Source organism: Sciurus carolinensis, chromosome 6 (genome assembly GCF_902686445.1).
Source record: "Sciurus carolinensis chromosome 6, mSciCar1.2, whole genome shotgun sequence".
In the NCBI taxonomy this organism is placed as follows: domain Eukaryota; kingdom Metazoa; phylum Chordata; class Mammalia; order Rodentia; family Sciuridae; genus Sciurus; species Sciurus carolinensis.
Genome location: NC_062218.1, coordinates 157,763,269 through 157,788,626, shown reverse-complemented (window position 1 = coordinate 157,788,626; position 25,358 = coordinate 157,763,269). Strand labels below are relative to the sequence as shown.

Here is a 25,358-nt window from a genome sequence, read left to right as displayed (position 1 = left end):
GGTCCCAGAGCAGCTGCATCTCAGAGGAGAGGGAAGCCAGGTTTGAGCTGACAAGTCCCAAGGAGGAGCTCGGAGCTAGGCTTTGGAGGTCAGCAAAGAGGGCAGAGGCTGGGGCACTAGCAGTGCAGACTCTGATGCCAGGGTCAGGGGGCACGTTCTTGCAGGTGAAGGTGGGAGGCTGGCTCCAAAAGAAGGTTGCCCAAAGTTGGCCCAGAGGCTCTGAGAGACCAGGGCACTTCTGGGCTCAGCAGAAACGTTGAGGCCAGGAGATGATTTTGTTTCTCTTTAACTTGTAGGATTCTCAGCAAGTTAAGTCAAGAAATCAACAAGAATGAGGAGAGAAGGAGCATTTTCACACGCAGGTGAGCAGGACCGCTTGGGGCTCGGGTTGTTCTAGCAAACCCAAGAATTTAGGAACCCGAGTTGAACCCTAAAAGGAAGCCACAGAACTAATTTTGTTTCACAGTTTGACCTGCAGGAGTCCCTAGGTCCCCAGGGGTTTCAAAGATGGTGCCCAAGGAGCGGAGGGGTCCCCCTGCCCGCCCTGCCCTGTCCTGGCATCTGGGATGTCAGGGGGACTTCCCCCCGGAGAGCAGCAGGCGGTCACAAGCTCCTGATTGTTCCACCAATGTGGCTTCAGTGGTTTGCAGACTTTGGGGGGCAGCATAGCCCTGGTCGCCTGCAGCGAGGCCAGTCCTGGGCAGTGCGGCCAGCTGTCCGCTGGGGGCTCCGGAGCAGGGCTGCACCGAGGGAAGGTGGAGCCTCTCAGTTGCAGGACCCTTCATACCTTGCTCTTTGCCTTTACAGACCCCCGGTCCAGCGGTTCCCAGAGGAGACAGGTAAGGGTGTCAGGGCTGAGAGGCGGTTGCTTTAGGGGTGATAGTTCCTCAAGTCTTCTGTCCACTGGTTCCCGAGGCTCCTTGGATGCCGTGCAGGTGACCCAACTAGCTGGCCTGCCAGTCAGTTCTCACTCAGTGAAGAGCTTGGGTTCCAGTTGTATAGAGAAAAGGTGGCACTCTGCAGGGTGCCTGGACTGAAGCCACTGGGCCCGGTGGCAGAGACACAGGGATGCTGGGAGCTCTGTTGGGAGGTTAGCAAGACCCAGCTTTTGACTGAGTCCCTGAACTGGGCCAGGTCCCCTGCTTCTGTGAATTTAAAGCAGTTCTCTACTGTTAAATTGCATGTAGTGTTGAGATGCAGATTCCTGGACCCCACCTAGTCCTGCTGAATAGGAAGCCCTAGGGAGAGGGTCCCAGGGGTCTGCATATTTCAAAACATTCTGAGATGACTTTTTTATGCACATGGAAGATCGAGAGTCACTGTTACTCTCTGGTAGAATGAGCTCCAAGGCAGGATTCCAGGGCTGACATTAAGTTGCTGTCATATTCGATTTTCTGTTGCAATAACAAAATATCTGAGGCTGTGAAGTTTATAAAGGAAAAAGGTTCATTTTGTTCATGGCCCTAGAGGCCAGGAGCACAGTGTTGGCATCTGCTCAACTTCTAGTGAGGGCTTCATGGCAGATGTCCTGACCCAGGGGGAGCACACGAGAAAGTGGCCAGGCAGCATGTGCCCAAGTGACTGAACCACCAGGGTAACCTTGCTCTATGGCAATTCACTCTCACAGTGACTAATCAGTCCCACGAGACAATCACTGCTGAGAGGTCTGGTCCTGTCTCAAGGGACCTAACCTAGTCTCTGAGGAACGAGGTCAATTCCTCAGGGAGGGTGGAGCCCCCCAGGAACTAATTACCTCTTAAAAGTCCCACCACCCCCAACACCACTGTAGGGGGATCAGCTTTCGACTTGAGTCTGGTGGGGCTAATGGTGTCCAAACCAGGTACGGGGGAGGCAGGCTGCAGGCCTGGGGAGGGGCGGTGGGTGGGGAGCGGCCTCGCCGTCCCCCGAGGCGGCCTCGTTGGTGCTGATGACCGTGTTTTCTCCTCCCACAGAGAGCCATGAAGAGGACGGGGGCTGGTCATCCTTCGTGAGTATGGCGGGGCTATCCTAGCGAGGCCAGGGGTCCGAGGGGAAGGCCCTGATGAGCCAGGCGTTGGTGCACACGGGGGCCCAGGGCCAGACTCTGCAGGCCCAGGTTCCTGCCTCCCGCTGGGCCTGCCCCTCGCACAGAGCACTCACCCACGTGTGCAAGGAGCGCCATCAAAGCCCCACTTACGAAAGCAGGAGGGGCTCCCCTCGGCCTGTCCAGGGTTTGCCGACCACGGTGACCACAGCGCTGCTCACCTCCTCACACCCACACATGCCCTTTCCCGCCCTGGCCCAGCTCCAGGATTTCCTTCCTAGAACTCTACGCCAAAGTAACTTTTCTCATGGTCTTACCGTCCCCTTGGTGACACAGACAGAAAAGGATTTCAGAGTAGAGTATTAGCCCTCAAAGGACCTCCCCATGGCAGTTGAGGGGTCGCAATGGCCCCTTTCAGGGTCTGATGGACTCTGCATCCCCTCCCCAAACCTGCATCTAGCCCATCCCCCACGCCTTAGCTCAGGACCCTGATGGACAGCAGCCCAGTCTGTCCAGTGTACAGGTCACCAGCCAGGGAGCCCGCTGGAGCGCCGGCCCTAGGTAGCACTTGGTCAGTTAGGGGCAGACCTGGGGCCCAGGCCCCTGACCCTCCCTCCAGCGGTCTTTGGTAAGCGCTGCCTCTCGTGCCTGCAGAAAGCAGCGCAGGCTGTCGCCTGTCTGGGTAGGATCCCCGTAAACAAAACATTTCACTTGTGAAACATTTTAGCAGTTTGTGCTTTCCATGGGGAAACAAAGGAACACACCAGATGTATTTTGTAGGAAAGGGAAAATAAGGCCAGAGTTTCAAAAAAACGATGTTTGTGTTTCTGTGGAGAAGCAGAGTCCCTGCCAGGGGCCTCCTGCGCTCAGCCGGAGGCTGTCCTCCATCCTGTCAGCCGGGGCTTCCATCGCTGGGGCTACAAAACTCTGTAGCTCATATGTGCCCAGCTCTGCTTGGGGACTACAGGGACATGGGCAGAGATGAAGAGCCCAACCCCGTGAGCTACCACATGGCAGAATAAGACTCCAACAAAACCCGGGACACATTCGGAGGGCCGGACGGCTGGGAGAGAATCATGGCTCCAGAAACAGGAAGGTCTGCCTTTGGGACAGCAGGAGCAATGGTCTGAGGTGGACAGGCTGAGGGGGCCGTCCCAGGAGGCAGGGCTGGAGAGGGGCCACCTGTCCATGGCTGGGCTGTTGTCCCAAAGACCTGTCCTTCGAAGCTGTGGCCCACTGCTGGCAGTTACAGAAACACTGGAGGAGACTTAGGAAGGGGTCCGACCTCCTTTGCCTTCGTGTCACTGGGTTTTGAAAGCCCTCCTCCACCTGAGAAGCGCAGGAAGCCGGCCCACGCCTCCGCCCACGCTGCCGGGCTCCCCGGGCTCCCCGGGCTCCCGGGCTCCGGGATCCGCAGGCAGCGTCCCCCGAGCGGCAGCTTCCCGCTGCTTGGTCCCACGCCCCCTCCTCTTGGAGCGCGTGGGCACGTTCATTCACTTGCTCGGCTTGGCTGAGACAGCAATGAGCTGCTCGTTCCTTGGTGGCCGAGGTGCCACCTCTGCTGGGAAGTGGTGGCCCTGACCCGCCACTGTCCTGGTCTGCTACGAGGCACCCGCACCGCGGACTTCCTATCCCTGAGGCCCGCAAAGAAGCAAAGGCAAAACACAATTAGCTCGTATCAACAATGGGAATTCTTTTCCAAGAAGGCAGATTCGAACTCAGTGCCCGATGTCACCAAGAGCAGCCGTTTCTATGCGCGCAGCTCTCAGCAGAAGGCATGGGGCGGGCCGGGGTCCCCTCCCGGACACCGCAGGCTCGGCCCTCGGTGGACAGGCCTGGTTTTCCTGCGTTCCTCCGCGGCTGGGCCTTCGGTGCTGCCGTCGGTAGGGGAGAGGAGGTGTTCTGAGCCGAGGCACAGTGAGGACAGACGGGGACTAACCAGTGTCGCCACAGACGTCCTGCCAGTTTACTCTTCCCCTGGACGCCCGCCGACCCAAGATGGGCTCTCCCCACCCCTCGTCCCCTTCCTCCACATTTCTCCTCTCTCCACTGAACTCACAGGCGGACAGTTGAAGGCCGCTCCTAAGGTCCTAGGTCCCCGCCTGGCTGGCTCTGTGGCCTTGGTCCCCAGGCTCAGTCTCCCCCTGCGCTGGGAGAGGCTTGCTCAGGCCCCGCCCCAGGGCGCCCCGTGAGGCCCGCCCAGCAGGTGAGGCCCGCCCAGCAGGTGAGGCCGGCCCCCTGCGCCGCTGATTGAGCTGCCCTGCCCTGGCAGGAAGACGACTATGAAAGCCCCAACGATGACGACCAGGAAGAGGAGGACGACGGGGACTACGAGTCCCCCAACGAGGAGGAAGAGGCGCCCGTGTTAGACGATGCCGATTATGAGCCCCCGCCCTCCAACGACGAGGAGGCCCTGCAGAACGCCATCCTGCCGGCCAAGCCTCTCCCCACCACCAACTCCATGTACATCGGTAAGGCCCCTGCAGCCCCCGCCAAGCTCCCCACTGCTGCCTGGGAGGCCAGCACCCCAGTTTTCCATGCAGCAGAAAGCCCGGCGTGCTGGTGCCAGTTCAGCTTGTCAAGCACTGTGTGACTTTGGGTGAGTGTCTCCACCTCTCTGGGCCTCCATTTCCTCACCTGTGAAACAGGATAATAACAGTCTGGTCCCCAGAGTTTGCCCTGAGGATTATGACCAGCGCAGGCAGATCATTGCCTATGCTGGCTGCCATCCGCATGAACGCCACATGAGGGCATTTGACAGTCGGAACTTATTCCAAGGGTTACTCAGGTTTCTGGTCTGTTTTTCTGTCCCTTCCCATCTTTGGACCGAATCTTAGTTACACAGCACTGCCGGCTGGAGCCGGTCAGAATGACCACAAAGGTACTGGGCAGTTGGACTGGAACTTCGTAAGAGCTCTGGGGCTCACCTTCCTGCCAGTCCATTCGCCCTCCTTCACTCATTCACCCAAAGTGCTGGCTGTCCTACTGTGCGCCAGACACACGGCAGGTGCTGGGACCACCGGGAGGGAAGACGCCTTCGCCATCAGGTCTGCTTCGAGTTAGGAAACAGAGGTGCAGAGGAGAAAGGGAACAGAGAGGTTGAGCCAGCGTCTCATGTGCTGGTTACAAAGTGTGAGCCAGAGTCCACACGGCAGGCGATTCAGGAAACAGTGGCTCAGGCAACACACACAAAGGAGTCGTGATGTTAATTAAACCAAGCTGTGTGCTCCAGAAGACGAGGGCAGAGATGGCGTGCTTCCCTTCAGATGCCATGTTTAAGCTGTGGTATCAGCTGATCTGACAGAATGAGTGAGTTCGCTATTGAGGGTGGCAAGGAAGGAGCAATTAAAGCCATAGAAATGGCTGTGCAAAGGCCCTGGGGTCTGAAGGAGTGTGCCCAGTAGAGGACACTGGTGACGGGTGACGGGTGCAGGTGTGAGAGGAAACCGGGGCAGCCCTTGCCTGGGCCCCTCGTCTCTGGAATAACCATGCCTTTCCTGGCCTGAGACTGGGGTGCGGCCGGAGAGCTCCCTGGGGTACTGAAGGCAAGGAGGCCTTGCTGACTTGCCTCCCATGTCTCACCATCCTGTCCTGACCGTGGCCTGTCACAGGTAAGAAACTGCCGGCCTGTCCAACTGACCTAGGGATAATGCAGAGTATCGCGAGTTTCTGTACGAGGCAAGCCACGTACCACTCAAGGCTCTTTGATCTGGTGACAGGAGATGGTGGCCAGCTCTTCTTTGAACGAAAGGAGGGAGCGGGAGGGAGAGGACAGCTGAGAGCGCCTGTGAGGGAGAGGAGGGGGCTCCCCATGAGCGGTTTCCCCGGCTCATCCTGACGGACGGACGGCTTGTGTGATGGAGAGGGTGTGTGCGCGCACGTGCTTGTGTGTCTGTGTGCCTGCACGCCTGTGTGTCTGTGCACGCAGCCGCTGGGCACGTTTACGTTTTTACAAATCTGTCTGAAACACGCCTTCCTGATTCAGGCCGAGCTCGTTCCTGAGAGGCCTTTTTGACTGGGACCATCTCTGCGGTCCCCTGAGGGGAGATGGGATGCTTCCCCATAAGGCGTGAAACTGCCAAGGTGCCAGCCGGTCCGAGGACGCCCGCCTGCCGACCGGGCCGGTTTCCTTATGGCTGGGGCCCCTGCTGTGCAGGGGGCGGTCTGGAGGCTGAGGAGCAGGGCTCCTGGCCCCTGCACTGCACGAAGCCAGGTTCAGTGCCTCCTGGGGACCCCTGAGTCCGCCCGCCGTGCCCACCTTGGCTTGGCATGCTCTCTTATGCTATACCATCCTGGTTCCACAGACCGGCCCCCTGCAGGAAAAGCCCCTCAGCAGCCTCCCGTGCCCCCGCAGAGACCCATGGCTGCCCTCCCGCCCCTGCCAGTGACCTCCACGGGCCGGAACCACTCGGTAGGTTTCTCCCTGTCTGTCATGGCACTTTGTGACTGCTCGTCATTTCTTCTACCAGACAGAAAACAAAAAGAAGCACCTTAATCTAATTCTCATTTTGCAAGAAGAGATTATGTCTAGGCTGGGAAGAGCCATATCCAAGTATTCTGTGCTTCTTCAGAGGGTGAAGTGCTATAGGTTTTGATTGGCACCGTCATGCTTATTGGCATTTTCTTGGTACTATAAACAATATAAACTACTGACATAATAAAAAAGCCCTCTTTCGATATGCACTGCTATTGTCTCCCACTATTTGGAATAGGTGCACACTGTGAAGTGAACAGGAAGGAACCCCATTCAGGCAAGGGCATTTACTGGTGTCCCTGGTCCCAGCCTTACCTTCTCTTGTAAAAAAGGCTTGCGCCACCTGCTGGCCAGATCCTGAAGTTCACAGGGCGAATGCGTTCCACCCAGATTTACATACAAGGAACCCAGGGAGCAGAGGAGGGAGCAAGCACCTCTTCGCTGGCTTCAAGTGTGTACTCCAGCTCCAGCGAGCTGATAAACCCAGGGCAGCCCCGAGAAGCTCAGACTGAGGAGTCCGTGCCTGGGAGTGTGCTCTCCTCACAAGTGACCTGAGACTTTGACACCTGTGGCAATGCCAAGGTGCGGGGAGACCACAGATTATTTTTCCCAAAGCTCAAATTTTAGGCTGCGCCACAGTGGGGTCCTTCCATCTGAGAATAGGCGGTACCCTCCTGCTTGTGGGGTTCCATAGCAAAGGAGGTTCATGGAGCTGAATTTATCTACAAGTACATTTCACTTTTGAAATCTGAAGACCTTCAACTCTGCTATCGGGATGCAGAATTCTAGTCAATCAACCGATACAGGATGGGCAGCTGCTGTGGGCCAAGCAGTGTTCTGGGGGCTGGGGACAAAGTGTGGACCAGACTGGTCCCGGCTCTCATTTATATTTTCATTTGGGACAGGGAGACAGATAACGGACCCTCAGCAGACATAGCAATGATTTGTGGCTAGGGAGACAGAGCCAGGGGCCATGCTGGTGGTAGAGAGGTGACCTTGGGCTGGGACGGAACAAGCCAGTGTGAGAAGAGCCGAAGAAGAGCATTCTGGGTGGAGGAGACACAAGTCCAGAGCTGACCAAGAGGGCACCGCTTGAGAGTCTCCAAGAGACCCTTCCGGTGGGGCCAGCACTGCAGAAAGCCCGAGCACGGGCAGGGCCTGGGGGCCGTGGCGAGGAGGCTGTGGGTGTGGGGAGTGGGTGCCAGGTCTTGCCCGTGCTCTGGAAAGCTTCCTAACACTTGGGTCTTTTTTATGCAGCCGCTTCCCCAACCCCAGCCCAACCAGGAAGAGCCTAGCAGAAGCCGAAACCACAAGACAGCAAAGCGTGAGCACCCGGGCTGCCCTCTCCTGCCCACCAGCTGCCCGCCCACCAGCGCCGCCTCCTCTCATTGACCTGGTCTTTCTCCTTCTAGTGCCCGCCCCGTCCGTCGACAGAAGCACCAAACCGCCTCTGGATCGCTCACTAGCTCCGTTTGACAGAGAGCCCTTCACACTAGGTTGGTATGATCCATAATACCAACGGCCCACATTTATAGAGTGCTTGCTGTGTACCTTTCACGTGCACCATCTCATTTAACTACAAAGTGGAGACCATGAAATCATCCTCATTTTTCAAAGGAGGAAACTGAGGTCTAAAGATTGCTCAGCTACTAGGTGGTGGGGTAGAATGGGGTCCCAGGTCAGCCAGACTGGGGAGCTCCTGCCCTCAGACCCCTGCTGTGCCCGCCTCTCCGTGGGTGTGCCTGCTGTCCTCAGCAGAGATGCAGCAGGAGGCACCGTGGGGCAGAGCGGGAGATGGGAGGTCGGGGAGAGCGGTGGTCTCCCTCAGTGGCTGCCTCCTAACAGCTCGCTGGCCGGCAGAGTATGACTCTCCTGGGACACAGGTCCTTATTGGTAAGGTGGGTGTTCTGTAAGGAGGAAGTGCTTACAGAACTCAGAGGTGCCAGGATGTGTATGATCGACTGGCACGCTGCAGTCTGTTCCCCAGTGAGCATCACAGAACGTTCCAAGATTCCAGCCACCTCCACATGGAGCGATCTGCAGCCCGTTCTAAAACTTAGCCACCATTTATCCAATACCATTACGGGACAAATGCCTTACCTACCCCAAATGGTTAACTCCACTTTCTCTAATCCTTATGCCCACCCAACAAAGGGGGTGCATTATTATTCCCACTTCTCTGTGATGGAACTGGATGGTCAGAGAGGTAGAGCGATGGTCTCAAACTGCATAACGAGGTACAAGATTGGAGGTCCTTCTGACTTCAGAGTGGGGGTTCCTTCCCTCCACATCCTACTGCAGTTGAGGACCTGGGTGTCAGCTTGCTGTAGATGAGTGAATCCAGGGAAAGAATCCTGAAGCTGAACAGACAAGAACTGCAGAATCCCAGCCCTCCAGCCCGTCCTTGGTGGGGCTCTGCAGCCTTCGGGGTCTCCGTCCCCTTCTCTGTTGCAAAATGACTTTCATTTCTGGGTTTGAAGCTGATGGCTTCCCTGAATTGCATATCAGCTATGCCGAGGCCCCCAAGGCGGCGAGGTCTATTGGGGTTTAGAGTTGGCTGCTGTTCAGAGCTGCCAAATAACAAAACTGGGAGACAGACTTGCCTTCAGAGTCCAGCCCTGCTCCCTCCGTGAGCCTGGTCCTCAGGAGGGTGGGACAGTGACATCAGCTCTTCACATCCACCTCCCCACACGGTCACTCTTGTAGAAGATTCTTTTTTCCCATTAAAAAAATTAAAGACATCTTTTCCCGACACTACCTGTTAGACCCTGGAGTTCCTCCGGGGCCGGTGATGTTTAGGAAGAACTAACCTCTTAAACTTCCAACATGAGATTCCCAACATGCCCAGAGAATATGCACAGATCTGAAGGTTTTTGACAAAGAGAAATCTATTCAGGCTGAAGGATATAAATTCATTTTCTGGGAATGGTTTTAAAGTAAGAGTTCCACCCCAAACTAAGTATGATAAAACAATAAACATCTTCTATACCATCGAAACTCTCCTCCATGAGCTGGTGAGCTCTCCACTGTGAGACGAGAGTCTTGGCGCCTCTCCTGGGTCTGGCTGTCCCCAGTGCTCACTGAGGGAATCATGTTGTGAAGCTGAAATTCCAGGCGCTTGGTGTCGCCCTTCACCCTGGGGTGCCGGTCTGGGTAGGGAGGGAGGAGAGAAAGAGCAGCTAGCTGCGTTCGTCAGCACCTGCCTGTCCTGCCCCTGGTCTTGCGTGGAAGTCATCATGTGACCCAGCAAATCTGTGCGAATCTCACCTGTTGTCCCTGTTGTACAGATGGGGGCAGGGAGGCTCAAAATGTCCAGTTGAACTTGTGCCTTGCTCGAGGTCCCGTAGGACCTGATGCTAGACCTAGTGGCCTTCTGTGAGTAAACCCTGGATCCCGTTGATGACAGAGGGTCTACCTCGTCTAGGTGACTCTGTGGAATAAAACTTAAATTGCTCTGAATAACCTGGCGATGCAGAGTTCCCGGTGTGCCTGGCAGGTCTTCAGGGGGTCATCTGTTTTCAGAGGAAAGCAAAGCAAGTAAACAGACAAACAAAATAACAGCAGCCGGCCAAGGGAACCCCGAAGCCCTGTTTTCCGAGCGAAAGGAGTTTCCAGAAACTAAGTGGCTACTTTAGGCAATGTCAAGGGTGCTGCGGGGCTGGAAGAGCATCCGCCCCTCCACTTCAGATCTGGGAGGGAGACTGCGTGGAGAGCACTTTGGCCCTAAAAGAGGCACAACACCCCCTTTTGGTCCTGGGTTATATTGAGTAAAGCGTTGAACAGCAGCACAGAAGCTCAGAACTGTGTCGCTGGTATGTCCCCGAGCTCGGTGGCCCTGGCAAGAGCCACTTCACATTTTTGAGCCTATAAAATTAGGGACTCCGCAAGGGACTCGTCCAGACCTAAAGTCCCTGATTCTTCAACGCTGACCCAGCCTGCCCCCGTGACTCGCAGTCACGTTTCCAACAAACCCTGCGCTCAGGTCCCGTCCTAAGGCCCTGCTTTCTTTGTTCACAGGAAAGAAGCCGGTGTTCCCTGACAAGGTAAGCTGAGTCTCTGGCTGCCGTGGTTTCAGTTGGGTTGCGTCCTTATTTGCAGAGTGCCTGGCACTCACCAATCTCCCCTCTGTCTTGCAGCCCTCGGCTCCGGCGGGAAGGTAAGGACCTGTGACCTTGAGGCGGGTGGACGCGGGACTTGCTGCAGAGCTCTGCCCAGTAGTGACTTGAGTCTCATGCTGCCTTTCTCCCAACTTGCCAGGGGTCCCGGGGACCATCTACCCAAGCTCCCAAAGCCTCCATTACCACCAGCCACCGAGAGACATGAAAGAAGTGGGCCCTTACCTGGGAAGAAGCCCCCGGTGCCCAAGTGAGTGTCTTGGGTCGCATGAGCTTGTCCTGCAGCGGGACCACCCTGGCAGCCTGCCTCGGCCGTCTCCAGGGGACACTGAGCATCTCGGGTGCTCCTGGGGGAGTGTGGGAATCTAGCTGGACATGAGTGGAGGGATGCTGGTGGGGAGCCCGGGGTGGGCAGAGCCACGGCTCCCAGGGGCCAGGCCTTGCATCTCTCTGTGCAGGTGGCCGAGAGCGAGGGGTATTGGGTCAACATAAATGTCATCTTACTGTCCAGTCACTTAGAATGGCAGGCTCCTGCAGTCGCCCCTAGTATTTCTATCTGTGCTCTACAGTCATTTTTACCGAATGGCACAGACCTACCTGGGGTCCAGGCCAGCCCTCTACTTAGGAAGGGCCCAGTCGAGGCTTCTGTTTAGCTCCTCTGTGCAGCTGGGCTTCGTGACAATGGCCCTCGCTGGGCTGCGGAGAGGATTACAAAGGACCCAGGTTGGCATGTGCCAAAATCAAAACCAGAAACACACACACACACACACACACACAAACACAACCAACCCAAGTGTAAGAACATTTCAATGCATTATTGTTAAAAATCAAACCAATGCAAAAAAATCATAACGACCAAAGTATCAAAATGATCACTAAACACAGAAGGACACTCCTTGCCCCAAGAGGTGTTCACAAAGGGCCCTCCTCCGCCCCCTCCCTAAGAGCAGGAGGCGCCCATGCGCTGCGGGTCCCTGCAGCTGCGCGACACAGTCACCAGGTCTGTGTGACTGGCTTGCTCATCGGGGCCAACGCACTGAGCCCTGTTTGGAAAAGTCCCCAGATGGCCACGTTTTCCGGCTGTCTTCCCATTCCTTGAAGGGTGGGCTCAGCCATGACTGGCTTAAAGCATCAGCAAAGAAGAATATAACCTAAAATGTTTCCATTTGCTTGGAGAAACATCTCAGTGAAACCGAATAGCTCCTGAAGAGTTAGCCTTCCCCGCCGCCTGACCCTTCACATTTGTAATCATTTGCTGCAGTAACCACACAGGAGGAGCCTGCCCGCCCGCCACCCTCCCCTCTCTGCCCTGCCTCTCCGCTGGGGTTTGCTGCTCTCTTCCCCCCATGGCTCTGTGGGTTTGACTCCTTATGCAATTTAGGAAACCGCATCCCGAGGCAGACCCTCGGAAACTCTGGACGCTCATCTCTTTCCTTTGCCCTCCTTCATTTCAGGCATGGATGGGGACCAGACAGAAGGGAGAACGTAAGTACGAATGTCACTTTGTGAGTGCTTGGCACAGGGACACAGGGCTTGGCACAGGGCTTTGTGGAGCTGGGGGCTTCATCTGCCTTGGTCCTGCCTGAAGTCTGGCACCCAGAGCAAGACGCGCACATAGTAGGCCTCCATCTTTGGGGACTGGGTCTTTTCTGCTGTCCATCAATCTGTGTGGCCCAGCTGTGTGTCCCCCGAGGGCTTCCTGGGTGGCTGGGCTCCATGCAGTCTTGTTGCCTGTGGGTGATTAGTGGGGTGAAGGGGTCAGGATTGAGGGATGCCCAAGAGTCTGGGTCTCACACAAAACTTCCCGGTGCCTCTGCTTTCCCTTCAGCACCTCCCCGACCTGAGAAAGAGGGGGAGAAGCATTAATTACTGAGTGCTACTGCAGGGTGACCAACTGTTTACTGTAACTTTCCAGAATTAGAACTGAAAGTCCCACGTCCCAGAAACTTCCTTGGCTTTGTTTGTGCTTTACATTGAATGACCCCATGAGGAATGATCCTTTCGCCTTTAATGAGAAGAAGTTGAGGCTCAGAGAGGGTAATACACGTGTTGCAAGCTGCACAGCTAGTACATCGGCAGGCTCAGAAGCCAGGTCCGTCTGAGTTGTTGTTCCACACGCTGAGCCCTCTGAGGGCTGTCGGGTGCCTGCCCCCATCCAATGCTCAGCCAGCCGTGGCTCTCTGCGCCACGCTGTGTTTGGTCAAGTGAAGTGCAGAGGTATGATGGCCGCAGGTGCCCAGAGCACATGTGCTAGGGAGCACGTCACCACGCAGTGTCCTGTGGAGGCTGAAGGAGGAGCCGTCCAGGGGTCAAGGAACCAGAGGGACTGCTTAAGGGGAGACTTGTGATGGTCACTGGATGACGGGCAGACACAGAAGCAGTGGCTCTAAGAGAAGCCCCATGCGTTCCAGCCTCAGGGATGTCCTGAGCAGGCGGGTGGGACGGCCACACAGGACGGCAAGCGCGTGAGGGAAAAATGGAGGCTGGCCTCTAGAAGGGGGCTGCTGCCGTGAGGACCCAGGCGCTGTGTGCTGGTGAGCAGAGGAGACGCGGCAGCCACGCTGGCGAAGATCGGAGGCGTCCTGGGGAGCACGCAGCCTCGTGTGGGGTATTTGTGCAGGACCACGGGTGACCCACTGGAACGAGCAGTTTTGACTGTGGCCCTTGCCGTGTCTCAGCGTGTGGAGGACCAACAATGGCAAACCCACTCAAGGGCTTAGAGCCCAGAGTGAGGGACCCAGATCCTCAGGACACTCTTGGGAAGGTGTCATTACATCACCACTGCTCTGTCCTGACCAGGGCAGGGGCCCTTCTGATCTACTGGCCAATGGCAAAGCCACTTGTCTCTTGGAACCTCATTTGTTATTTGAGGGGAAGAGAAAATAGCCCTTCTCTTGTCTAGTTCACAAGGTGAACTTGAAGATAAAGATAGCCAGGCTTGTAGATGCACCTCAGAGGCCCCACTGGGAATGAGAAAAGTCTTACTGCCTTTGAGAAGAGTGGCATCATAAAGAAGAGACAAAAGAAGACTGAGCCAGACATGGTGGCACATGCCCGTAGTCTAACTATTAAGGAGGCTGAGGCAGGAGGATTGCAAGCTTGAGGCCAACCTCTGCAATTTAGTGAGACCTCTATTGCTGAGTTTTGTGTCAGGGAAATTTGGGATTGAATCTATTTCTGCAACCCGTGGCAAATGAGGAATCCTTCCTAGCAAATGTTCCCATTTGTAAAATGAGGATGTTAAGTTCTCAGTGGGTGGCCAGGGAATTGAATGAAATACAATATATGAATCTTCTGGGTACATCATAGATATTATAAATGTTATTGTATCTTTGAGCCCTGTTAGGAACCTCAGACCTAATTCAAGTTCAGTATAAGAGGAAATTTCAAATTGGAGTGTCTTTAGGTGATTGTTTCTATTAGAAAATCATAAACCTCTTACTGAGTTCTCCAATTATCCACAATGTATTATGGGGAACCATAGCTAATGAAAGAACCAGACACATTTCTGTGATAGAGAAATGCAGTTATCATTTCAGGAATTGTGTTCTGATGGTAACCTTTCATTTTTTTCCCCTTCCCCTTACCAGGATGAAGATGATGGTATGTTCAGAAAAACTTTCTTATAGCTTCTACCTCATTCTCTCACTTTTCTGCTCAGGGGTTCGGATGGGATCCCTTTGTCTGGAAGCCCCACAGAACCAAGTATAATTGTTAAATTAACATGAACTAGACGTGTGTCAGTGGGCACGCTGCATGGCTCTAGTAAAAGGAATTACTTGGTTGAGTTCCCAGGGAGAATTAAGTTCCTGCGTAATAGCAAAGATTACCTAATTGTACAGCAAAATTAAAATTACATGTGTAGTTTGGTAGAAAAATTTATAAAATTTACACCCTCTAACACAGGTGGTAAAGGATGAGAATCACATTAAATGTTAGCTCTCATAAAGCAAAATGAAACTTGAGAATCATTTCAGGAATTCATAAGGTTTCTAGTTGACCATTTTCGGTCAAGTCAGCACTTCAAAATGAGGAGGGGGAAAGAGTGCTATAGAGAATTATATAGAACAGTGGTACTTTTATAATGCATTCTAGAGTGGTAAGATCTGAGGCCGGGGGTCCTTCCTACCACTTTCCAATACATCTGAGATTTGGGATTTTAGATCAGCTATTTTTAACTGGGGCAGCTCTAGAATGTTCCAGAAGGTTGGAGATTAACTTCTTCCTTTCTCCCCCACAGTACATCAAAGACCTCTGCCCCAGCCAACACTACTGTCTATGAGCTCCAACACCTTCCCCTCGAGATCTACCAAGCCAGCCCTCAAGCACCTGCTCCTGTCCTCTCACGGGCCCGGAGCATTCCCAGAAAGGTCTGTGGCTGACTTAACGTTGCGTCTAGGTCCACCTGATACTCAGTAATGCAGGTGTCTGGAGGGGGCAACCGCCCGCCAGGGGTAGTGGCATCTGAACAACCTGTGGGTCTAAGGACACAAAGCCAAGCTGAGCATCAGGAGCAAGATGCTAACCCTGAGGTCCTGTGAGTTCTGTACTTGGGGGTGGGAGGATCCCAGCCCTAACTTCTCCCAGATCATTCCGGGAGGAATGAACCCTTTGGCAGAAAATGGGGACTGTTTTGACTTTGCACGTTAAAAAAAAATACAAACATTAAGAAACCCACTTAATCGAAGTACTTGGAGTTCCTCCTGCATCTTGGAAGGGGGATTGGCATAATGTGCCTCATGCTTGGCACAGGGTCCCTCCCCGGCAGGCCTATTTCCTCAGCGACAGTGACATTCCTCAGCACTCATAAGAACTGTGCAGAGGCAGAGGTGAGAGCAAGGCAGACCCAGGTCGCTCCTCCCCAGGGACTTGGCGGCCTGCCTCGAGGTATCCCCCCAAAGCCTCCAACCTTTGAGATTCAAAAGGAGAACGAGGCCCATTCTCACCCTGCCTGTTCTAGAACATTCAGCCATCAGCACAGTATGTCCACTCCTGCCAAACGTCTGGGAAGGTCCTCACCACTGTTGGCTCTCCCTGGGAGCCTCTTGTCCCCATTTCCTGGGGTTTCCTCTCATTCTTCCAGCTGTTTTTCTCTCTTCGCTATGTCTGTCGTTTTCTCCTGCTGCCCATCCCACCCGGGGCCCATCCTTCACTCCTGAGGAATGCCACCCCAGGAGAGGCGGCGGGCAGCAGCCTTCTGAGGCCTAGGCTGTTGGTGGGGTGCTGCTGCTCAGCGTGGAGGGGCCACAGCATTCCAGGCCCCCGCAGACCCTCCCTCCTGGCTGCAGTGCCGGGAAGCGCTGTCACTCCCTGATGTAGCTCTTCCTGGGCTCACATCCCGCGCATAGGCACGCCCTCTCCTTGCAGACCCACAGTTCCCGGGCAAACGTTCACGTCAACCCCTACGTGGTCCACTTGGGGACACTACCAAATGTGTCAGCTAAGCTCCTTTCCTTTGCTCAGATCCCATGGTTTCAAGGAGGAGAGGAGAGAGGTCATAAGACAGCAAGAATCACGGGCAGTCTGGCTTCCTTCAGCCAGCTCCCAGCTGGCCCTCACCCCAACTCACTTAAAACCCATTCTTCTTCTGTCTCCACAGTAACAGCAGTTTCCCACAGAGCGCCTCTCTGCCGCCATACTTCTCTCAAGGTCGGTACCCTGGGCCTTCGCGACCCGTCCCTGGGATTGGATTCCCAACTCTTTGGCAAAGGTTTTCTGGCAAACCATCTGACTTCCTCATTCAACATTTAGTTCCATGTCTGCAGCGCATCAAAGATTCTGGAATGATAGAATACTACACAGAATACCCCCCTCTCTCTCTCTCTCTCTCTTCATCAGGAGGTCAGCCCTACTCCCTAATTTTCCCACAAAGAGCCATTCCTTCCTGCTCTTTCCATATAGAGCTCAGAGTAGTTGTCTTTCTCTGCAGTTTTAGGTTTCCATAATGAATCTGCCCTTGGGTTGTGAGTTTCAGAAAGTCTGGGGTGAGGCCCAGGGATATATATTTTAAATAATACTGCCTCTGGGTGTTTGTTTACAGTGTTCTCAAACTTTATTATTGTGCATACAAATCATCTAGGAATTCAGTAGGTCTGGGGTGAGACCTGAGATTCTGCATATCTATCAAGATCCCACGAAATTCAGATATTACTGGTCCACTCGGAGTATCAGCAAAAGTTAAAAGTAGGACTAGATTGTGTTTATTTTTATTCCTAAAACAAGTGACTAGCACATGGAACTTTTTTTTAAATCATTTTTTATTTGTTCTAATTAGTTATATGTGCCAGTAGAATGCATTTATGCATCTTGATAAGCCATATATAAACGGAGTATAATTTTTCATTTTTCTGATCGTAGGTAAGTTTTAACTCTACTAAGTGGATTTTACCATGCCAAGAAAGTGACCTAGTGTTACTGGATTTTCTAATCTATTTTCCAATTGAAAATATGGCATTAGCATGAAAGTACCCGATTTTTAAATATTGACTTAAATTTTTAAAAAATGTTGTGAAAAACAAACAGAACACTTTCCCTCCCCTTTCTTTGGTGGTCATGGCCATGTACAGAAACACCAGAGTGGATTTTATTTTATTTATTTATTTTTTGGGGGTGCTGGGGATCGAACTCAGGGCTTTGTGCTTACAAGGCAAGCACTCTACCAACTGAGCTATCTCCCCAGCCCCACCAGTGTGGATTTTAAATAGAAGACTCCATTAGTAAGTCGGATCTGTAGCCCCAGAGTGAACATTTTCCGGAGCACGTTGGCCATGTCCAGTTGTATACAGCAGTCCACGGGCGATCTCTTGCTGAGGCCAATGGCACCCATGAACTTTTGCATGCTTTCTAAGCATTTGAGATCAGTGTCCAGTTCCCTGCCCTGTCTTAATTTTTTCACAATCCCTCAAACTCACTGTTTCTCAAACCCACATTTGTGATTGCTACCTGTCCCCTGTAGCATCTGGATTCTAGACGCTTCACTTATAGCAATAATAGTAAGTACTTATTAAGTACGTCCACAGGTTTCTTGTTTCATGAGTTGGTGATACAGGGATTATTAATGCAAATAGTTCATTGGGAGAGATATTACTGTAACCAAAATTCATCCCTTTTCTCCCAAGACCGCCAGGATACCTGGTCCTTAGTCTGTGGCACTGGCTAGTCCAACCCCAGGAAGGGAGAGGTCGTGTCATGCATTGTCTGAAAACCAATTGCAACCTACTCAAGAGCCAGATATGAAGGGGGACAGGTGATTTAATAAAAAGCAGATGTGCTTGGTGCTGTGCATGGTGGCTTATGGTGCGGAAGCAGAGTGACCCCTCAACACTATAACCGCCCTGCGGAACAGGCTGGCCACCCTTGCTCCCTCAGTCGGTAGATTTCATCCTCTCGGCAAGCATTAGGAAAGTATGTAAGTGCTGGACCACAAAAGCGGTCTGTGTAGGTGTCGGGATCCTGGAGAAGGAAGGTACTGGCAGCTCGGGGCCCGTCTTCTCTCATCGGTTAGCATCAGGGAAGGCCACCTTTGATAATCCTGGCGACTTGACCCAGGGTCCTCAGCCCTTCCATGGTGACTGCCTTCCCCCTGAGCCGCAGAGCCGATGCGGATCCCTGGGCCTCTGTGGTTCGAAGGCCCTGGGTTTCCTCACTGGTGCTCAGTGATGTTTGGGAGCCACTGTCACTCGAGTTCCTCGACTCTTGGAGCTCATTTCCTCCTGTGCAAAGGGAGCATGGACCCGCCTTGACTGCTGCTGGGTGGATGAAAGGTCACGTCCACAAAGTGCTTACAGAGGATGGGGACAGAGGAGGCCTGAAAACCATTGACTGATGAGCCAATGAGTGATGGATGAATAAGGGAGGAACACCCGGCCAGTCCAACGCTGCTTCCGTTCTAAGAGTGGTTCTGACATGGACAGAACAGCCTTGGCAACTGTAGCCAACAATCAGTCCTTTCCCGAGATGAGGAAGCACGTTCCGGGCACTTTCAGGGAAGCCTAAGCACGAAGAAAGTCTTAGAGGAAGCAAAGCACAAGTACTGGGTACTTCCAGGTGATCCTAGTGCCTCCTGCGGGTCAAGCAGGTCTACCTGTGGGGAAGTTCAGCAAAACCAGCAGGTAGCAAGTGTAGCCAATAAATAACATTCCCAGGGTAGTTTTGCCTTACCTTGGGAAACTTAGATTTCTTTGTGTGAAGACAAGAAAACATAATTACCTTCACTATGGCCTTGCCGCTGTCTTGGTGGCTGGGAATCCATCTGCATGTGCTGATGTCACCAGGGTCTATGAAAGGTCTGTCTCTCGAAGGTTCTTATTGATGTTCACATTGAAACAATGGTGACATTTTTACAGACGGATCTAGTCCCCCTGAATGATATGCATGCACATTGAGGAAATCTCTAAATTTTGAGGTTCTGCTCTCAAAGAGTCACTGACATGGTTACAGAATAATGTAGGCCTTGTGTTTTTGAGCAGGTAGAAATTATTTTTGAAGCCTCCTTTTCTTGAGATGCTAACTGTTAGAACAGTGCGGAGGGCATTTGGGTTATGTTTACAAGAAGCACACAATAACTTATGCTACATTAATTTTCAAAATGCTGTACTTCCTTTAAGGCCCTGGCCACCGACCACCCCTCAGAGCTGAAGGCAGAACCTTACCCTTGCCGGTGCCGAGCAGACCTCAGCCAGCGTCGGCCGGGGACAAAGAGGTAAGAAAGCACACGTTTTGATTGTTTGTCTTCTCCCTAGCAAATGGACCATGAGAAACTGCTGAATACTGTTCTAGGCTTTTGTCTTCTATTTTTTTTTTAATTAAAGGGGAGTGCACTGGGAATGTAGCTCAGTAGCAGTAGAGCGCCTGCCCGTCTCGCCTGACGCCCTGGGTTCCATCCCTGGCACTGCAAGATGCCAAGAAAGAAAAAAATAATTCAAGGGGAGGATCTGGGTGAAAAATAAAATGTCCCTTTTCCTTGGTGTTCTTTCAGACTCATACACTTTGCTTTAAACAATAAGAAAAATAATCCCATTTTCTGTTTCCTAGCATATGAACTTGAAAAAAATCACACAACTGCTTCTCCATTAACAGTTTTTTCATGATGTCACCCTTGTGTACCAATCTGTGCCTTTTGGGATGAGAGTTGCCATATGTAAGGAAAGCTCGTTCACAGCCGCCTGAGCAATCCGCATCGTGAACACACAAAACACCTTCTAAATGATTCTGTATTAGAGTTTAGAAAACAAATGTATCAAGCCTCATGGAATTGAGGTGGTGATTTATGGAAATTATTACTTGGAGGTTTTTCTTTTCACTTAGCTACGTAACTGCCAAATTTATTCCATTTTTCAAAAATTTACATTTGCAGAATTCGCTGGATGAAGAGTGGTATATTTCCTACATCACCCGACCAGAGGCAGAAGCTGCTCTTAGAAAGATAAACCAGGTATTGTGCTACAGTTATTTTTTAAAGTAGTTATAAATATTAATGGAAGGAGAAGAAGGGAATTGACTTGTACTGAGTCCCAATTATTGTCTGGGAAATCGACGACGTGCTATTTCTAGGAGACCAGCGTTGGTCCAGCTTCTCAGCTACCAGCATCCTTTGCAGTGATTCCTAGGACTGGGACTCATTTGGCTGACAGAAAAATCTAAATTAAGGCAATTATTGGTTGGCAGAATCTTAGGAGAGTTTTATTAATGAGAGTCTGTCTTGTCAAAAAGGAGACTCTCTCAAATTTCCAATGTCTTCCCTATTCTATCTTCCTCTTAATGTTGTTCTCCTTTGCATCTATGCAGAAGCTTCCATATTCAGAGAGGCAGCAGCAAATTTTTGCCCTTCCTCCTGAAATTTTTAGCTAGTTCTTTGATATTGTCAAGCCCTAAAAAGATTCCCTATGGCCCAGTGCTGACCCTGAACCGTCAATCCATTTAGCAGAGATGGGAATGCGAAGATTCTTCATCTTTCACATCTGAAATCCACAGCAATAGTTCCCAACCTTGGCTGCACTTTTAAATCATCTAAGGAGTTTTCTGAAAATCCTGATTCCTGGGTCTCACCTGAAGAGCTTTTGTTTTAATTAGACCAAGTGCCATGTGGGATGAGGGAGTCTTTGAAGCTCCCCCAAGATTCTGATTCCAAGCCAAGGCTGTGAATCACTGGTCCAGAGGTGTGCTCGTTTAACGGGGATGTTCTGACTGATTCAATTAACTTGAGATAAAAAGAACAAAGGGAGACTATTATTGCAGATTGATGACTATTTAAAAGCCATCCTGATTTAGTACGAGGAGAAGGAAGTGGTTTAAATGAGTTTTCCTAAGTAGCTCTATTAATACTAGCTCTTTATTGTTATGTTGCGGTAATTTATCGAATGGAAGTTTAAAGGAAAGGATGAAACACAACAAATATTTTTTTAAAAAGTTTAGCAAATGTTTTTTAAAAAGGTGGGAAGAATACATGTGGCCTACACTTAATTATGTTCAGGTATGTGATGGAAGAAATGCTAAATCTAGAGATCATGAGGGTTAGAAAGAGGTGACTTCATTAGCATATGGGGGTTTCTGTCGCGGATCTGGAACGGAAAGCTTAGGGGATTCATTTGCAGGAGTAGGAAGATGTATCTTGCATGGACCTTTGACGTCCTCTCTCTTGGCCTTTTATCCACTCAACCACCTATTATATGCTTTATTACTGAAAAAAGGTTCCTTTTCTATGAAGAAGCTTTGGAGAGGCTGGCTTGGAAATGTCTGATCACATTTCGGCTGCCTTTCTTGATAACCAAGAAACGCAGGACACAGGCATCCGAGGCTGTGGGGGGAGCCAGCCGAAAGCCAGTTGACTCCAAGGACAGGCGTCACTCTTCCATACTAACAAGAATCTCCCTTCTAGGATGGCACTTTTCTGGTTAGAGACAGCTCTAAGAAAACAATAACCAACCCGTATGTCCTCATGGTCTTGTACAAAGATAAAGTTTACAACATCCAGATCCGCTATCAGGAAGAAAGTCAAGTTTACTTTTTGGGAACTGGACTCCATGGGAAGGAGGTAAGGACTTGAGTTTCAGAATTTCCCCCAATTCTCTTTCTACACCTGTCTCCCTACCCATTTGGAGTTTTGCTTGACATTCTTTGGGAGCCCATGCTATAAACTAATTAGAACTAATTCCCATTAGCAAAGCCCTTCATTAATTAGAGGGGAGAAAAGCAAAACATTAACTGTGACTGATTCCACCATAAGAGTCCTTCTTGTATCTTTTATTCTAAATAATTCAACATCATATAATAACGTTCAAAATAAAAAATACGTTAGCATTTAATTTTTTAAAAAAATCCATTTAGATGGTATCAAAGTCAAGTCTCTTCTGTTATTGATCTCTGCGTTATAATTTTTATTGTGAGACTACAATGTACTTAGAAGGCTGTATTTTGAATTAGTAACATTTGGGGAAGGGGGAGGACTAGAACACTTGCTGTGGTCGTTATTTGGACACTAGGGTCATTTCTTACTGAACAGGAGGTACAGCTCAGTGGTGATGGCCAGATCACAAATTGTTTGGCTAAGGCGTAGCTCCTTGGGTGGTAGCCAGAACTGACATGAGAGGTCCTCTGCACTGCCTTTTATAAAGACAGCTGTCAACTAAACTTACAGTCCCAAGTCATGCTTTCTAAGGTCAAAGTTGCAGGAGGAAAGATTAACTGAAGTGAACATTCCCAGAAAGGGAAACAACTCACCCTGACTTACACTCCAAGTGGTGACGCTGTGGATGATGGGAGGAAACACATGCTTTAGTTGGAATGTCTGACCCACCAGAGGCTCTCTGGAGGCAGGGGGGTCTGCCCTCCCAGATTCCTCCTGGTCAGAGTAGAATCCCACAAGTACAGACGGCCCTGAGTCTTGGAGGAAGCATACATTCCTCTGTGGGGTACCATTGACTTCTGACCCACATACGTCCGGATGAATGGGGCCTTTCCCAGCCATAAGGGATGGTGTGGTCCAGGCAAGGAGTTGGCTGCTGAATCCGGGGGAGTGTGGCGGTGGCAGGGGGTACACAGCAGAGAGACCAGGAAGGAACTTCTATGTCACGCTGCAGATGCCTCCTCCGGACACTGTGAATGGTGTCTGACTTCCTGCTTCTTTTTGCCTCCTAACACCATTAATGATTGGGGTGAATAGAGGTACAGAAACCAAAGAACAACCAATCTGCAGGATAAATGACTCCCTATATGAAATTTTGAGAACTTGTTTTTCATTCATTATTTGTTGGGTGTTGGTGAGGAATTTTTGTCAAATTTCTATAGCAGAAATCACTAGAACATTTGCCAGATTTTACACATCCCTCCAATTCTGGCTACTTAGATAAGCTACATTATGCGGGTTAAGAAAAATGCAGGGTGAAATTCACGCAATCCACCCCAGAATTGACTCACCTTCCTATTTGAACTTTTCCAGGATTTTTTGTCCGTGTCAGATATTATCGACTACTTCAGAAAAATGCCACTTCTGCTCATTGATGGGAAAAATCGAGGCTCTAGGTACCAGTGCGCGTTAACACACGCTGCGGGGTGTCCGTAGCAAGTGAGCCGAGGAAAGGAACCGTCATCCCCTTGTCTCCGTTGTGGACATGACAAGATCAACAGACCTTGGTGAATGGACATTTGATACTGAAACCAACCCCTCAACATCAACACAAGCGTTTTGTACTTTCCTTTAAAAACAGCGTTTGAAATGAAGACTGTCAAATATACTATAATTTATTTATTCCTCTTTAGTGTTTGTAAAGGGGAAGAGTGATAGTGTTCACACTGGAAGCCTAGTAGTGTACTACAGTACTTCATTTAAAAAGACAGGTGTGTAATTCTGAATGCCCATTTCAAAGTGCAGTAGTTTACTCGGCCACAGCAAATTTGGGGCAAGTTTGAGAACACTGAAACAGTGATTGTTTTTGATATCACACGGGACATAGCCAGACCTTTGTCAGTCAGAGGCCATCGTCAGGTTTTTATATAACTTAAAAGTCACTCAAATTATTTTCTCAGCAGCAATAATTAGGGGCTTCAAAAATATAATTCCATTGGTTCTTATTTGGTGTTTTCTGCTGGGGGGATTTTGTGTACTTTTTAATGACAATATAAATGCATGTTGGGATAATGTTTTGGGATTAAAATAGTCTTTTGCCTTTCTTTTGGCTTCCTAAAACAACTTTACTGACTTTTTTGCTTAGTCCATACTATTTTATTTTTGTTTTTAAAGTACATTTAAGCTGCAGATACCAAAAGGAAACATTTTAAATTTAGAGATGAGACTTTGGTGTCAAATACATCTGGGTTTAGGTTGCCATTTCATCCCATCCCTGTACTCAACACCTACATCAAACCCTCTACCTCCCAACGCCAAAAGCTTTGCCCAGTGATGTAACTTCACCGAGTTTCCAGGGGAGATGAAGGGGCAATGTTTAGGTGCAGTGTAATTTGATCAGACTTTCCTATTAGATACTGCCTGTGTTAGTTAGCTTTCTGTTACTATGACAAAATAACTGAGATAATCAATTTAGGAGGGAAAGTTTAATATTGTGACCCATGGTTTCAGAGGTTTCAGTCTGTGGTTACTTGGCCCTGTTGCTTTGGGCCTGTGGTGGCACAGTACACCAAGGTGGGGGTATGTGGAAGAGGCCTGTTCTCCTCATGGTGCCCAGGAGGTGCAGAGAGAGAGAGAGGCAGGGCTGGGATCCTGGTACCGCCTTCAAGGGCACACCCCAGTATTCTCACTTTCCTTCTACTAGGCCTCACCTCCTAAAGCCTGCACTGCTTCCCAAGAGCAACAAGCATTGAGGACCAAGCTTTGACACCAGGGTCTTTGGGGAAAACTATCCAAACAATAGAACTGCTCTTCTAGGTCTTTCGTTACCCCATGACGAGCCTCTCATAAAGCCCCTTCTCAGTTCTTCCCAAATTGGCTTTATAAATCCTTCAAAGCAATTAAACTCTTTACTTCAGTTTACCAGCTTCACTTAACAAAATGTGCAGTCACCAACTTGAGATGGCTTAACTTATTTTTGAGTTCATGACGATGTGACAGCAATATGCATGAAGTAGAAACCATACTTCAGCGTTTGAGTTTTGACTCTTCCCGGGCTAGCGCTACATAGCATGCCCTCCTAGGAAGCTGGGTAGCAGGTCAACTGCAGCTCCCGTCAGCCATGTGATCACAAGTGTCCATGTCACTAGAGTGGATGCGAGGTGTTCAATACTACCCGGCATATTCAACACAGTATGAAATGGGGTGTTAGATGATTTGCCCAAAAGTAAGCTAATGCAAGGTTCTGAGCATGTTTATGTAGGTAGGTTGGGTTTTGGTGTCTGTGTGGAAATCCATTTTTTATTTGCAGTATTTTCAGCTAATGATGGTTTTAACCTGATCTTAAGTCAAAGAGCATCTGTAGCAGGTATTTAGCAAGCAAAATGCACATTCAGCAAAACAGCAAAAACCTATCACTCTTCCAAGTTTTTCCCTTTGGGGACTTATTACTGCACAACTTTTAACAAAACATTTTGGTTTCTCCGCTTAACCTATCAGTTTTCTGAATGGAAAAAAAAGTATCTTGTAGCTTGAATTTCAAAAACAGCATTGGAAGGGACAAATCACCAGATTAAAACTGATACACTAAGTATGTAGAATATGGAGACTTTTAACCAATAATGATAAAAATGAGGGGTCTCACAAAACCTCATTTTTACAAACCAAAAGCTCCCGATGTACTGA

General features: G+C 50.6%; 1 protein-coding gene across 1 annotated transcript in view; it reads left to right on the top strand.

Annotated features, from left to right (window-relative positions):
- The window catches only part of Lcp2 (lymphocyte cytosolic protein 2), a 42,115-nt gene extending 18,337 nt beyond the window's left edge, over positions 1 to 23,778 (top strand). Inside the window, exons 4-21 of the mRNA XM_047555277.1 lie at positions 297 to 362; positions 808 to 839; positions 1,953 to 1,987; positions 4,296 to 4,494; positions 6,328 to 6,434; positions 7,755 to 7,821; positions 7,910 to 7,993; positions 10,515 to 10,540; positions 10,634 to 10,653; positions 10,755 to 10,862; positions 12,067 to 12,097; positions 14,203 to 14,215; positions 14,853 to 14,982; positions 16,212 to 16,261; positions 19,219 to 19,313; positions 19,968 to 20,045; positions 21,489 to 21,644; positions 23,049 to 23,778. Coding sequence (XP_047411233.1) covers positions 297 to 362; positions 808 to 839; positions 1,953 to 1,987; positions 4,296 to 4,494; positions 6,328 to 6,434; positions 7,755 to 7,821; positions 7,910 to 7,993; positions 10,515 to 10,540; positions 10,634 to 10,653; positions 10,755 to 10,862; positions 12,067 to 12,097; positions 14,203 to 14,215; positions 14,853 to 14,982; positions 16,212 to 16,261; positions 19,219 to 19,313; positions 19,968 to 20,045; positions 21,489 to 21,644; positions 23,049 to 23,171 — 1,420 coding nt within the window. The 3' untranslated portion in view covers positions 23,172 to 23,778. The remainder of the gene's footprint in view (positions 1 to 296; positions 363 to 807; positions 840 to 1,952; positions 1,988 to 4,295; positions 4,495 to 6,327; positions 6,435 to 7,754; positions 7,822 to 7,909; positions 7,994 to 10,514; positions 10,541 to 10,633; positions 10,654 to 10,754; positions 10,863 to 12,066; positions 12,098 to 14,202; positions 14,216 to 14,852; positions 14,983 to 16,211; positions 16,262 to 19,218; positions 19,314 to 19,967; positions 20,046 to 21,488; positions 21,645 to 23,048) is intronic.
- The last annotated feature ends 1,580 nt before the right edge of the window (positions 23,779 to 25,358 follow it).